Below are 15,885 nucleotides of genomic sequence, written 5' to 3' on the forward strand. Positions count from 1 at the left end.
ACTTACTCAGCTGTGAACATTTATTTTAAACGAAACCCACAAAATTATTTGTTTCCTGGGTTTGTTTATATCATCACTCTGACATCATTTAAACCCAGTTTAATGTATTTCATTTCCCTTTGGTTTTGTTTCAGGGAAAACAAGCTTTCCTGGAAGGTCATTAAAGCCTGTTTTACAGGCAAATTCTCTGGGATTACCACCTTCTTTCCTTTCCAGACTTTCATGTGCATTTCATTTCAGGGAGTATTTTAGAAAACATTGTATTGTCTTCTGTAGGAAAGCCGTGACTACCAGGTTCAGTTTTGTTTCCTAGTTATTATTGCGTTGCTCCACAAGATGTTATTATCAAAAGACAGGCAATCAGAACAGTTTCTGCATAAACACAGGGCAATTGTCAAACATGTATGTTCCTTCTGTTTAAAAACATCTTTTGATTTGCAAACATATTTTTGTTTCAAACTCATCAAAAGGGGCTAATCCACGTGATGAGACAGGGGCCTGGCAAGTTTGATAAGGAAAAACAAAGTAAAACACATTTTGAAGGTAAAGTATGGCCAGTCTATGCTCATCCAGATCAAATCCATCAAATGAATGAAAATAGGGTTAAGTTATGGGATTGCGCAGACTACATGAATTCCCGTAGGGGGTCTGAACAGCATCACTACATTACCCCGAAGCAGAAAGTTAATGCTGTGGCTGCTCCTCCAGAAGGGAGAGGGCTGGTTACAAAGATGGGGGAAAGTCCTTGGCACCCACCAAGATTCCTTTGTGCTTCCAGAGTGGCACAAAAGAAGCCTGTAGTCAGGTCTATGTGGGAAACTGAGGATTCCCCTTGTATGGGAGAATGCTCAGCGCTGAAAAACTTGCACAGGGAGCTTTATACCACTTGCTCCTCACTTCCTGGTGCAGAGGGTGTGGCCAGTGCAGCAGGGTAGAGATGGAGTACAATGTACTTCAGCAATCCTGGGCCAGCAGAACAGTCCCCAGTACCTGGAAGTTAGAGGCTGCTCTAACTTCACCGGGGCTGGTTTGCCTCCTAGCCAACTCTAAGATCAGGACAGGTGGAAAGAAAATGCATTACGAGAGAGCTTCATGGGGCTTGAGTGCAGCATCATAATTCTTGGCCTTTGCCTGGAAATGGGAGGTCGAAGAGGAGTCTGCAGGTGTATGTGAATACACACTTGAGAGAGGGACGTTTCCACCCTTACCCATAAGAACCTGGGTGTTACAGGTGTCCAAGTACAGACTGGTTACCAGCCCCATAACTAAGGGTGTCTTCATTATTCCCTCAAGGCAATCAGACATGCTTTGCAATCTCTTCCCTTTTGTCCACGGGGGGGGGGGTAAAGGCTGGAGTCATCCATTTTTTACTGATTATATCTTTTAAAATAGTTTGCTTCTGGATGTGGAGCTGAATTGACAGCCTGGAGAGCAGGGTCTCATATGAATTCAGAGATCAGGCACAACATGGGCAGCAACAGAGCCCAGTACTTCTTCCACGCTGCCCTGGTAACATGACTTGGCACTGATCTAGAGGGATCAGCTCTCGGGTAAAAGAGCAACTTAGTCTCCAGGCCTATTCAACCCTCGGATTCTCTACCTATGTATTTAGATGTATATGCACAGAATAAAAAGGGAACCAACTGTTATGCTCTGAGCACACTGGCATAATTTAAAAACTGCCCACACATCAGAAATAATACTGCAGCATAGCTAAGGCACAGCAAAGCCATTCAGCATAACCCAGACATAAAAAGCTAAAATTCAGACAAACAAGAGCATCATTTGTGGTGATTTTTTTTCTGTAGGGTTACATGTCCACTAGGAACTACTCAGACGGAACTCCTTTCACAGATGGCACCTTTAATAAGGGCCATTAGATGATAGTGACTTTCAGTTACTACCAACCTGGGTGGGATTCAACTAGTGACCAACAGGTGAAAGGCTCCACTATTTTTTTCCCCAGTGAATCAATTTGCCATCTCCTTCTCCTCCACGTGACAGGGACAAAGCCCTGTCACCTCACTGCCCCTTTTCCAGCACTAAGAGATGCATTTAAGGCATAAGAAGGCCTCACAGTGCATACTGCAAAGACTCCTTGGTGCCCGCTCCAGAAAACATTTGGTTTTGAAGTGAGGTTGGAAACCCTCAAAGGCTGAGTGAATACATGCATTCATTCCCCAGCTCATTCAGCCATTCAGCTCTACTGATGGCTAGTTCCAAAGGGGAAACAAAAATAAAAATGAGACTCCAAACCCTTCTCTCTCTCTCTTTGAAAATTTTATATCCTCTCAGCCTGTTAGCTCACTGGGAGGAGAGAAAAGACACTGCAGCCTCAGCCAGTGTTGCAATGAAAGCGGCTCTGTACTGTGGCACTAGTTGCCTGCTATTGAGGCCTGTCTCCTTTCCTATCTCACCATGGAAAATGTTACTTTACCCAAGCAGAATGGAAACTTTCAGAGTGCAGCTCTACTGCTGCTATGTCCATAGCCACATATATCAGCTGGGCGGGAAAGAGAAGAAAGGCCAAAGAAAGAGAAAAGAAGAGGCTTTCACAAGCAGAGTTTTTTTTCCCCCTCAAGAAGTGGGGTAAAGCAGTTTCCTGTTTTTTCTCTTCCAGGGTACCCTCCCATTCCCTGCCTTGCTCAGCATCCAAAAAATGAATGACTTCACTTGCCCAGATTACTTTCGCCCAGCCTCTCTCTGGTGTTTTTAGTCCATCAAAGGAGAGGAAGGTCTGGCTAGTGAGTGTACAGTATGGAATAATCCTAGACTAGCAGGGAGATGGATCATAGCCAGAGGTGGAAAGACCTGTTAAGTTCTGTACATCTTTGTCTTTCCAGCTAACAGTCAGAACGTGGCAAGAGGGAAGGGAGGTGAGATTCTCTTTCACACAGTAACACACTTCCTTTGGAGCCTGAGGGACAGGAGGGATACATGCCTGCACTATGCTGCTGGAGTCTGGGATGTTCTCAGGTACACTGGCCTCGTAACTGCTCTGAAGGAAGATAGGCCGATTGTCATTGACATCTAGTACAGTGATGTGCACAGTGGCTGTCCCAGTCCGCCTGTTCCCTGTGGGGCCATTGTCTGTGAAGAATAGAAAACACAAGGTGGTCCATCTCACCTCTTTCCTTCCCACAGACAGGAAGCACGTACTTCTCCTGTTGGGTGTTCACTATTCGTTGAGGATTACATTTCTACAAGATGAAAAGGCCTTTCCTCTTCTTACGCCAAGAGGTGGGCCACAAATGAGGGAGCTCCAGTTCTGCCACACCTTCCACAGGGAAACAGACTATGGCATCATAAAAAATGCATGCACTACTTTCTACACGGAATGGCCAATTAATCATCCATTAAACTGAAACTGTGAAAAGAAAGAGGCCCACATTTTCTCTCTCTCTGCCCCCAAACTCTCTTTTCGTCTTCATCTTCTGTGCAATTTCAAAATCCATGCAATTATTTTTCCTTTTAAGACAAATGTTCTTTTTCAATTAACCAAAAGAAAAACAGGAAAACAGCATCAGAGCCCAGCTCTGATGCAGCAGCATAAATCAATACGCATGACAATGCAGGAAACAAAATGATGGCATGAAAATGCAGTTTGGTTTCAAGACTCCAAGGTGTTACCATGAGCAATGAGAAATAAGAATTTAACATATTTTTAAAAACATACCTTAACACTTATCAGTTTTAAATACAGCAAACTGGGGGCCAGGAGACCTGGCAACTTAGAAAGACAGACACTCTGATAACTGCCTGAGGATCAGCGCTTATCCTTTGTTATTTCAGAAATGGTCACCAAATATCCAGCTGACTTGTATTACCAAATGCCAACGTAACCCTGCATGGGGTTCTTTGGAGATGGAAGGAGACAGAGGAGTTCCCTCTGCTTCTATAGCTAAAAGAGGGCCAAAATCCATAAGAGGGAGATAATATTATCCACAGCTGCAAACACTGGGAACTGCTGGTCTCCCAATATTGTTCCACCCCCTATATCATCTGGTTTTCACATGCATTCCAACAGTTTTCTGGTCTATAGAAAATTCCTACCTTGCCATTTATCTCCCCTTCCAAAGGCCAAGGCTCCTATAACCTAACACAGCACTGTAAGCCCTTGGTGATAATGGCCAGAAAATAGTTGGCACTGAGTTCCTTTGATCATGCCAGCTGGCTCCACAGTGTTAATCTGGCAGTAAGTGAATCAGGTTTTTGCATGGCACTTTCAGACTGATCTTGTTTCACCATAATTCCATAGTGAATATTTTCATTACGGCGGGATATACAGTAACAAGAGACTGAACTGCTTCCTTACTAGAAGGAGGGCTTTCCCGCCCCGATCACAGTAGACCAGTGCAGGGAAAGCCCTGGACTGAATGAACACAAATAAAGAATCCCCCTGCCACCCAGTAAAGGCAGGTCCCTCCACACTGGGGCTGAGATATATTAACAGAAGTGGGAAAGGAATCATTATTATTAAAACACATCTACTGACATTGACTTACATGGTGCTTACAGACAGTTCTCTCTCTCTCTCCAATGCACCCCAAGGAAGGCTTGTTTATAACCTAAATTGATTGCTTGAATAACAAAAACTGAGGGAAATCCTTACCTATAGCCTCCAGGACTAGGGTATATGATGCCATAGTTTCTCTGTCGAGATTCACTACTGTTCTGACCACACCATCTCTGAAGCCAACACTGAACTTACCATCCTGATTTCCACCTGCAGAAAAGCAAATGAAAATGTTTCAGAGACAGAGTGAGAAAACAGACACAAATTAAATAGTGACTGGAAACCTAACCAATATATTCTATTGGGAAAACACCACAGTAAAACCAAGGAGGGCTTTCTAGTTATGGCTCCATCTAATGGATGACAACACAATTATTACGCTGTTTGGCTCTTGAGAGCTGTTGGGAAGACATGTTTTTAAAATCATTATTGCACAACATTGTCTTGTACCTACTCTGACAGATCACATGAAGAAAGCAATCTCCAGGATACTGGATAAGGTAACGCAACCAAATTATGTCAACTGAAAGAAACATAGCACGTTTCCCACGACCCTCACAGCTGCCCAATGTAATGCAATTAGCTCAATCCCTCACACTACTCAGCGCAACACATTGCTACCCAAGTAACAAACCAAATGTCACAATGCTATGAGTTAATCAGTGCAAACCAACATAGCATGTCCTGATCTGCAACTCAGTCAGATACACCAGAACAACTCCATATCTGCACTCTTTCAAAGAGGATGGGAATGTTTTATATGGTAAAGAATGAACAGGCCAATGACTGCTGAAGTAAATGGCTCCCTTTTCCCCATCCCTCCAACTACTGGCCCAGGGCCTTTATTAGACACGTTACAGCCCCAACACAGGTTTTGGGAAATGCTGTGCTAAGTAAAGAAAGCCCAAATGGACACTTTCTGCCTCTGAAGAAAAGTGGGTTATTTCATACAATTTTCATAGTGTCCATGGGGAAATACATATGTATTTTTTTTTCTCGCTGGACCATAGGGACTGAGGGACAAAACACAGTGCAGCTATAGTAAGAAGAGTGATCATAATGTGATGTAACTGGTTTCTCTGTGTTTCCCTCTTCATGTCCAAGTCACATGTGCTCACTTTGCAAGTCAAAGTACTGGAAGGGATTTTTTTTTAACTGCAGGTGCAGAAAACTCAGCTTGGGATGTGAAGACCAAGTCGTGGAGTTTATTTTTGGCCTTTTTCTTCACTTTCAATATTAGAGATTCTGCAACTAGAACTCAACTGACTATTCTGGTGATGAATCCAGTTTGCTCTCCCATCACACTGTTGGCTCTGCAGTATTAACAGAAACAAAAGCATGTTTGTTTCAGTAATGGGAGTGGATACAACCTCAGAGGGGGAGGGATATGGTATTTTATATAAGAAAGTGCTATTTTTACAGACATGCTTCCAACCATAAATGCACTTTAAATGAATTGTGCCTTATGACTTAGTCACATATCTCACAGCTGCACTCAGCCAATCCTCTTGCTTTCATGATGCTGAGAGGCAAGATGTGGCAGGGGGAGACCTGGAAAGAGTTCTGGTTCCGATTTAAACCAAAAACATATGAGTGAGAATCAGAATGTATAAGAAGAATGCAGAGAAGTCATGCAGGTACAGCACTTCTATCCCGGCTAAAGGATGGGACTACTTAACAGCTAAAGCGAATACAAATTTGGGGCATCATCCTCACTTTTGTACAGAAGAGGGCAATAATGCACAATGTTTGGAACCTCTGGAGAGAGCAGAGCTTATGCGTGGAACATCATTCCAAAGCTTTTCAGAAGCATGAACAACAAACTTACTGTCTTGTATATCAAAACCACACAGCAAACTCCTCAGAGAGCACCATCTCCAATAACACCTACAAACACCACAAAAACATCGCCATCAAATAGACACATGCCACCTCTGCAAACCAAAACATCCTTCTCCACCTCTCCCATACAGAACACATCAGCACATTCACATTCCCTCTAGCTCCTCTGTCCCCATGCCATTGCCAGCATTCCCACTACTCCATGGGGGTGGAGCCATCTTAACAAGGAGTTTCAAATGTCTATTTCCCCATCCCTGGGTGTCACTGGAAGTTGTGACCAGCTGCAGCTTGTGCCTCCCCTCCAGAGGGTTGGGTCTACTCCGTGCTAGGTATAGTTGGAGTTATGACCGGAGTATTCCAGAAAAATGGGAGTGGAAAGGGACCTGAATCTAACAGCTATATCAAACGTGCCCTACGAGATAGGAGGCAGCACATTTTCATGTCAAAAAGAACAGGAGGACTTGTGGCACCTTAGAGACTAACAAATTTATTAGAGGATAAGCTTTCATGGGCTACAGCTCACTTCTTCGGATGCATAGAATGGAACATATAGTAAGAAGAAATATATATACATACAGAGAACGTGAAAAGGTGGAGTAAGAGATGTCCTCTTCCATGCCTGCCTGAATACAGCTCCCTTGGCAATGCTTCACCTGACCTTGCAAAGGAGACCAACAATTCCTGCTTCAAGCCCTCATGCTCATGTTGTGCAGACACACACAGCTGATTACGCTTTCTGGTTGATGAAGCATAGATAATTCTCAGCCTCAAACAGTTTTTCAGTCATTTGCAAAGCATCATAGGAAAATGTAAGCAAATCAGCCTTGCAAAGCAACAGCAGGATGAAAAGCCCTTTTGGCTGTCTGATTTGCATATGTTTTACCCACAGTGCTTTGCATCATGACTCTGGAACAGGTCTAAGGATGGATTGGTGTTCTCCACTGCACAAAGATTAATGGCACAGCCAAGATATATCAGAGATAAGAAAGCGTAGAAATATTTGGTACCAGTGATGAAGTAACTGAGCTCAGCATTCAGACCCACATCAGCATCAGTGCAGTTCAGACGGACCACTTTGAAGTCCCGGCGTATGTTCTCAGGTAGGGAGACATTGTAGACAGCTGGGAAGAAGGTGGGGTTCTCGTCATTCACATCCAGAACTGTAACAGACAGCGGAGGGTCAAGTATGCCCCTTGCCTATGCACCCAGTTAAATCTGCTGTTCTTAAAAGGCCACTGCCAACTACCAACCTCTCAAACTCATCCCTTCACTGGTGATTGTTCTGAACTTTCCATTTTTACAATTCCTTTATTGTTATTTATTATTTGTATTGAGGGGTTGCCTAGAGGTGCCACTCAGGATCAGGGCCCCATTGTGTTAGGTGCTGTACAAACACAGAATGAAAATACCATTCCTGCCCTGAAAGGCATACAAGAGTTTATAGTACAAGTAGTTTCTCAATCAGCACAGGACAGGAAATATTCTGAGGGACAGACATACAGAGACAGTCCCCATTGCTTCCCAGGGCAGGAGGGAAGAGAATCTGGGGCCTAGAGGTAGATGGCCTAGCCAGCTCCTGATGCATGGCAGAGAGGATGCTGGGGCTATAGGTGCAGACAAAGATCCTGCCACACCCTGGACTTAAGGAACTGTGGGGTTATTTCTTAATCATGTTTATCGTAGGCTCTAAGCACCACAACATAATTAAATGTAACATCCATGTAGGGAGAAAAATGCCAAATAGACTCACCACCATAGAATTTAACTTCAAAAAGGGGAGCCACACAAAAATGAGGAGGCTAGTTAAATGGAAATGAGAAGGAAGAGTCACAAGGGTGAAATGTTTGCAGATTACATGGAGACTATTTAAAAACACCATAATAGAGGTTCACACTAAACCTATGCACCAGATTAAAATAAACAAGCAAAAATACATCAAACTGTAAGAGGACCAAAAAACTAAAAAAACTAAAAATGCCACCATGGCGAAACAGCAGAGTGAACCAGGCAGTTAGAGGTAAAAGGGCATCCTTTAAAAATTGGAAGTCAAATACTAATAAGGAAAATAGAAAGGAGCATAAACTCTAGCAAGTCAGAAGTATAACGAGGCAGGCCAAGAAAGAATTTGAAAAGCAACTATCTAAGGACACAACAACTAACAGCAATTTTGTTTTTAAGGTACATCCACAGCAGAAAGGCTGCTGAACCGTCAGTGAGGCCACTGGATGCTCGAGGCGCCAAGCGAGCACTCAAAGAAGACAAGGTAATTGAAGAGAAGCTAAACTAATTCTTTGCATCGGTTTTCCCTGCAGAGGATATGGGGGAGATTCCCACAGGCAAGCCATTCTTTTTAGGTGACAAATCTGAGGAACTGTTCCATACTGAGGTGGCAACAGAGGTGGTTTTGGAACAAACTGATACATTAAACAGTAATAAGTCACTAGGACCAGATGGTATTCACCCAACAGTTTTCAAGGACCTCAGATATGAAATTGCAGAACTACTAAGTGTTGTATGTAACCTATCACTTAAATCAGCCTCTGTGCCAGATGACTGGAGGGTAGCTAATGTAACACTTGTTTTTAAAAAAGGCTCCATAGGTGATCTTGGCAATTTCAGCCTGTTAAGCCTAACTTTTGTCAACCAGACAAAATTTGGTTGAAACTATAGTAAAGATCAGAATTATCAGACATAGAGACAAACACAATATGCTGGGGAAGAGTCAACACTGCTTTTGTAAAGGGAAATCATGCCCCACGAATCTATGAGAATTCTTTGAAGGACACCACAAATATGTGGACAAGAGTTATCCAGTGGATATAGCGTACTTGGACTTTTAGAAAGCCTTTAACAGGGTCTTGCACCAAAGGCTGCTAAGCCCTGGTCTACACTAGGACTTTAGGTCAAATTTAGCAGCGTTAAATCGATGTAAACCTGCACCCATCCACACGATGAAGCCCTTTATTTCGACTTAAAGGGCTCTTAAAATCGATTTCCTTACTCCACCCCTGACAAGTGGATTAGTGCTTAAATCGGCTTTGCCGGGTCGAATTTGGGGTACTGTGGACACAATTCGACGGTATTGGCCTCCGGGAGCTATCCCAGAGTGCTCCATTGTGACTGCTCTGGACAGCACTCTCAACTCAGATGCACGATTGTTTGCTGTTGCTCTGACGCAGGGGGGGCGACTGATGACACGGCTTACAGGGTTGGCTTACAGGGAGTTATAATCAACAAAGGGGGTAGCTTTACATCAAGGAGTATTTCAGGCAGGACTTCGCGGAGGGTTCCAATAAGAAATGGTGGTGCACCTAAGTTATTGTTCTTATTGGAACAAGGAGGTTAGTCTGGCCTCTGATTGATACATGGCTAGATTTACCTCGCTGCACCTTCTCTGTGAGTGACTGCAGTGTGACCTAGAGGAATGAGTCCCCTAGACGGGGGGCTGGGGGGTTTGCAAATGAGTACAAAACAAATCTGGTCTATTTCTTGTTTTGATACACTCCATCTATCTTTTACATCTTTGGCTGGCAGCAGACGGTGCAGAAGGACTGCATGCCATCCACATCTCATGGCTGCTCGGCAGAAGTTGGTACAATAGGACGGCTAGCCATCCTCATCTCTTGTCTGCCCGGCAGAAGATGATGCAATAGGACTGCTAGCAATCCGTATCGCCTGCCTGCTCACCATAAGATGGTTCAATAGGACTGACTGCAGGACTAAAGAGAATGACCTGATCAAGTCACTCCAAATTTAGTCCCTGCACCCATGTCTGCCCAGGCATTCCTGATCGACTTCACAGAGGCGACCAGGACACCTCGGACATGACGATGACGGCTACCAGTCCTATCGCACCGTCTGCTGCCACAAGGCAATGGGTTGCTGCTACTGTGTAGCAATGCAGTACCGCTTCTGCCAGCACCCAGGAGACATACGGTGACAGTGAGCTGAGCGGGCTCCATGCTTGCCATGGTATGGCGTCTGCACAGGTAACTCAGGAAAAAAGGCGCGAAACGATTGTCTGCCCTTGCTTTCACGGAGGGAGGGAGAGAACGGGGGCCTGACGATATGTACCCAGAACCACCCGCGACAATGTTTTAGCCCCATCAGGCATTGGGATCTCAACCCAGAATTCCAATGGGCAGCAGAGACTGCGGGAACTGTGGGATAGCTACTCAGAGTGCAACACTCCGGAAGTCGACTCTAGCCTCGGTACTGTGGAAGCACTCTGCCGAGTTAATGCACTTAATGCACTTAGAGCATTTTCTGTGGGGACACACACACTCGAATATATCAAACAGATTTCTAAAAAACCGACTTCTATAAATTCGACCTAATTTCATAGTGTAGACATACCCTAAGGAAACCAAGCAGTCATGGTGTAAGAGGGAAGGTTCTCTCATGGATCAGTAACTGGTTAAAAGGTAGGAAATAAAGGATATGAATAAATGGACAATTTTCACAGTGAAGAGAAGTAAAGAGCAGGGTTCCCAAGGATCTGTACTGGGATCAGTGCTGTTCAACATATTCATAAATGATCCGAAAAAAGCGGTGGAACAGTGAGGTGGCGGAATTTGTAGATGATACAAAATAACTCAAGATTGTTAAGTCCAGAGCAGATTGTGAAGAGCTAGAAAGGGATCTCACAAAACTGGGTCACTTGGTGACAAAATGGAAGATGAAATTCAATGGTGGTAAGTGGAAAATAGTCCACATTGGAAAACATAACCCTAATTATACATACTGTGACAGGGTCGGGCCAGATGGCTATAGGAGAGTAATAGAAGGCAGATATATTAGCCCCAGGCTAAGTAGGTCCCTTTTCCCTGGGTAAGGTAACAGGGAAGGTTCCAGAACAATCAGGAACCTTCTGGAGACAATTAAGACAGGCTGATTAGAATACCTGCAGCCAATCAAGAAGCTGCTAGAATCAATTAAGGAAGGCTAATCAGGGCACCTGGGTTTTAAAAAGGAGCTCACTTCAGTTTGTGGTGTGCATGTGAGGAGCTGGGAGCAAGAGGCACTAGGAGCAGAGAGTGAGAATGCAGACTGTTGGAGGTCTGAGGCATACAAGCATTATCAGACACCAGGAGGAAGGTCCTATGGTGAGGATAAAAAAGGTGTTGGGAGGAGGCCATGGGGAAGTAGCCCAGGGAGTTGTAGCTGTCGCACAGCTGTTCCAGGAGGCACTCTAGATAGCTGCATTCCACAGGGCCCTGGGCTGGAACCCAGAGTAGAGGGCGGGCCCAGGTTCCCCCCAGATCCTCTCAACTCCTGGTCAGACACAGGAGTTGTAGACCTGGACTGTGGGTTCAGAAAAACGGCCAAGCTGAGGGCTGCTGTGAAGCTCCAAGGCGAGCAAATCCTCCAATAAGCGCAAGACCTATCAAGGTAGAGCAGGAACTTTGTCACAATACAAAATAATGGGATCTAAATTAGCTGTTACCACTCAAGAAAGAGATCTTGGTGTCACTGTGGATGCTCCCTGCGAACATCCACTCAATGTGCAGCAGTCAAAAAAGCTAACAGAATGTTAGGAACTAGTAGGAAAGGGATAGATAATAAACATCATAATGCCTCTATACAAATCCATGGTACAACCACACATTAAATACTGCACGCAGTTCTCAAAAAATATTAGAACTGACAAAGGTACAAAGATGGGCAATGAAAATGATTAGGAGTAGGAACAACTTCCATGTGAGAAGAGATTAAAAAGGTTGGGACAGTTCATTTAAGAGAAGAGAGGACTAAGGGGGGATATGATAGATGTCTATAAAATCATAAATGGTGTGAAGAAAGTGAATTGGGAAGTGTTATTTCCCCCCCTCATATAACATAAGAGCTAGGGGTCACCCAATGAAATTAATAGGCAGAAGGTTTAAAACACACACAAAAGGAAGTAGTTCTTCACATAATGCACAGTCCACCTGTGGAACTCATTGCCATAGGATGTTGTGCAGGCCAAAAACATAACTGGGTTAAAAAAAGAATTAGATAAGTTCATGGAGGATATGTCCAGCAATGGCAATTAGTCAGGACGATCAGGGTTGCAATCTCATGCTCAGGGTATGTCTAAACCTCCAACTGCCAGAAGCTGGGACTGAATGACAGAGGATGGATCAGTCGATAATTGCCCTGTTCTGCTCATTCCTGCTGAAGCACCTGGCACTGGCCACTGTCAGAGACAGGATATGGGGCTAGATGGACTATTGGTCTGATCCAATATGGCTATTCTTAGGCTTATGTATGGCTATTAAGTAAACTTACATGAATTAAAACACTAGGTCAGCTCTGAGAACCCAACCCCCAAGCAACACAGAAACTCAGTCCCCTTCAGGCAAAGATCCAGGTAAACAGACTGTCCTTGCAACACACCCTGAAAGGAACAGAAATGCCAGGGCAGTCAGAGCAATGGAGGAAACAAATCCACAAATCTAAGTTCTCCCCACCTCCACTGACAGTGCCATGCCTTCATTTTCTCAGTGCTCATGTCTGGGCACTGCTAGCATGAGCACCCCAGCTGATCTCACTTATGAGGAAGACATACTCCTAAACAGTGTAGGGACAGCAGTACGAGGATAGCCCCCTCCCGATGCATGGCAGTGGGGATTCTGGGACTTGGGGTATGAAAACAAGTCCTGCCCTGCCAGTCAGGTCTAGGAAAGAACGCCAAGTGTTGGCGTGAGTGTAACGGCCTTGGGATGCCCAGCCCTGCAGTCACCTCTGACAGTCAGGGTGCTGGTGGAACTCTTGGACGGCACTCCCGCATCACTTGCTACCACCCTGAGGTAATACTCGGAGATCCTCTCCCTGTCCAGCACTGCCGTGGAGTTGATGAGCCCACTGCTGCTGTTGATGAGGAAGTCCATTCGGGGCATGCCCACCTGCATGCGGTAGGTCACCTGCCCATTCAGACCCTCATCCAGGTCTATGGCCACCACCTAGTGAGGATGGAGGGGAAAAGCGAGAATGAGAAAGAAACCGACATCACACTTCTCATATTAGAGCCCTGAATGCGTTGCCTTGGTCAAAATAAAATAAAAATACGTAAACTTTAGACCTAGAGAGCGAGAGAGTCCATTTCCCACAGTCTCCGAGTTAAACACAAAGGGTACTTTGACTGTCACATCTGCTAGTGGTTACAGTATATAGAACCCATGGTGTGTCACATCTGTGGGGAGAGGTTTCAGGAGTGGGAGTTCTGCTACTTAGTACTTACAGAGAGTGCTTAGCAAACATTACTTAACCCCTGCACAGCTCTTAGATGGCCAGTACTGACATTTCATTTCTGCAGGTGGAGAAATGAAGGTACAGAGACGGCAAGTGACCTGCCCCAAGCCACAGCAAGAGTCAGTGACAGAGCCAGGACCTGAGCTCAGGAGTTCCCCATTTTTAGCCCTGTGCTTAAACAACTGTACACACACCTCTCTCACAGAGAAAGGGGCTAGTGAGAGACAGAGAGGTTGGGTGAGAAGAAAACAACCCCTTTATCACCATCACAATCACATGTAAATTAACCTGAGCCAGGTTCCTGGCATTTGGTTAGGTCCCTAATATTGCCTGTCTTATGGAGTCTGGGGCTCAGAAATGAACTATCATTTACTGTATCCCCATTTTATACAATGCTGGCTGCTGACTCTGGCCATATTTATCTGCGGGAGGGTACTGACTTCACAGAAGGCTCTCTCCAAAATGTAGCGACGATAATCATACTAAACAGTTCCATAGGACTGGCACTTCCATAGCACTTTTACAAACGGTGGTGGTTAATACAGGTTAACATGGCTACACCACCACTGCAAAATACAGGTTGAAACAGAAATGATGAAAGCAGCAGATTCACCTGGAAGACGGAGGAACCTGCTGGAAGGCCTTCAGGGATCTCAGCAACGAAAGGCAGGTTCTGGAAGGTGGGATCATTGTCATTGAGGTCCAGCAAATTCACAAAAACCGTGGCACTACCAGTAGCCCGTAAAGGCGGTCTCCCACCTGCAGGAAAGGCACAACTTCAATCGACAAGCAAGGTTAACGGCAGAAATCCTCCAGAACAAATGTCACTGACAGTTCTACAGGGTCACCTTTCTTTCTGGAAGGAGAGTGATGTAGGATGATTCTCCCCTGGCTGGATCTAGCAGAGATACCACTAGGACTAGAATTGGCAGGCCATGCATAGGACCGGCCATAGTGCGTCAGACCAAAGGTCCATCAAGCCCAGTATCCTGTCCTCTGACAGTGGCCAATGGCAGATGCCAGAAAGGGAATGAACAGACAGGTTATCATCAAATGATCCATGCCCTGTCACCCAATCCCAGCTTCTGGCAAACAGAGGCTAGGGACACCATTCCTGCCCATCCTGGCTAATAGCCATTGATGGACCTATCTTCCATGAATCTATCTAGCTCCCTTTTGAACCCCATTATAGTACTGGTCTTCACAACACCCTCTGGCAAGGAGCTCCAGAAGTTGACAGTACGCTGTGTGAAAAAATACTTTCTTGTGTTTATTTTAAACCTGCTACCTATTAATTTCCTTAGGTGGCCCCTTGTTCTTGTATTATGAGAAGGAGTAAATAAAACTTCCTTATTTACTTTCTCTATACCACTCATGATTTTATAGACCTCTATCATATCCCCCCTTAGTTGCCTCTTTTCCAAGCTGAAAAGTCCCAGTCTTATTAATCTCTCCTCAGATGGAAGCCGTTCTATACCCCTAATCATTTTTGTTGCCCTTTTCTAAACCTTTTCCAATTCCAATATATCTTTTTTGAGATGGGTGACCACATCTGCACGCAGTATTCAAGATGTGGGAGTACCATGGATTTATATAGAGGCAATATGATATTTTCTGTCTTATTATTTATCCCTTTCTTAATGATTCCCAACATTCTGTTCACTTTTTTGGACTGCCGCTGCACATTGAGTGGATGATTTCAGAGAACTATCCACAATGACTCCAAGATCTCTTTCTTGAGTAGTAACAGCTAATTTAGACCCCATCATTGTATATGTATAGTTAGGATTATGTTTTCCAATGTGCATTACTTTGCATTTATCAACATTAAATTTCATCTGCCATTTTGTTGCCCAGTCACCCATTTTTGTGAGATCCTTTTGTAGTTCTTCGCAGTCTGCCTGGGATTTAACTATCTTGAGTAGTTTTGTATCATCTACAAATTTTGCCACCTCACTGTTTACCCCTTTTTCCAGATCGTTTATGAATATGTTAAATAGGACTGGGCCTAGTACAAATCCCTGGGGGACACCACTATTTACCTCTCCCCATTCTGAAAACTGACCATTTACTCCTATCCTTTGTTTCCTATCTTTTAACCAGTTACCAATCCATGTGAGAACGTTCCCTCTAAAGCAAAATAAGCAGTCATGGGATAAGAGACTTTGGTGAGGGACTTTGTCAAAGGCTTTCTGAAAATCTAAATACACTATATCCACTGGATCTCCTTTGTCCACATGCTTGTTGACCCCCTCAAAGAATTCTAGTAGATTGGTGAGGCATGATTTTCCTTT

The 15,885-nt window shown here is 44.5% G+C and overlaps 1 protein-coding gene across 10 annotated transcripts in view; it reads right to left on the reverse strand.

Moving 5' to 3' along the window:
- Positions 1 to 15,885, reverse strand: part of CDH23 (cadherin related 23) — a 522,984-nt gene that overhangs the window by 141,965 nt on the left and 365,134 nt on the right. For all 10 annotated transcript variants that reach the window (XM_073353546.2, XM_073353545.2, XM_073353547.2 and 7 more), the window contains 5 exons: positions 14,205 to 14,350; positions 13,083 to 13,302; positions 7,366 to 7,518; positions 4,613 to 4,726; positions 2,942 to 3,090 (listed from right to left, as the gene is read on the reverse strand). In XM_073353546.2, the coding sequence (XP_073209647.2) occupies positions 2,942 to 3,090; positions 4,613 to 4,726; positions 7,366 to 7,518; positions 13,083 to 13,302; positions 14,205 to 14,350 (782 nt within the window). The remainder of the gene's footprint in view (positions 1 to 2,941; positions 3,091 to 4,612; positions 4,727 to 7,365; positions 7,519 to 13,082; positions 13,303 to 14,204; positions 14,351 to 15,885) is intronic.

This window comes from Lepidochelys kempii, chromosome 7 (genome assembly GCF_965140285.1).
Source record: "Lepidochelys kempii isolate rLepKem1 chromosome 7, rLepKem1.hap1, whole genome shotgun sequence".
In the NCBI taxonomy this organism is placed as follows: domain Eukaryota; kingdom Metazoa; phylum Chordata; order Testudines; family Cheloniidae; genus Lepidochelys; species Lepidochelys kempii.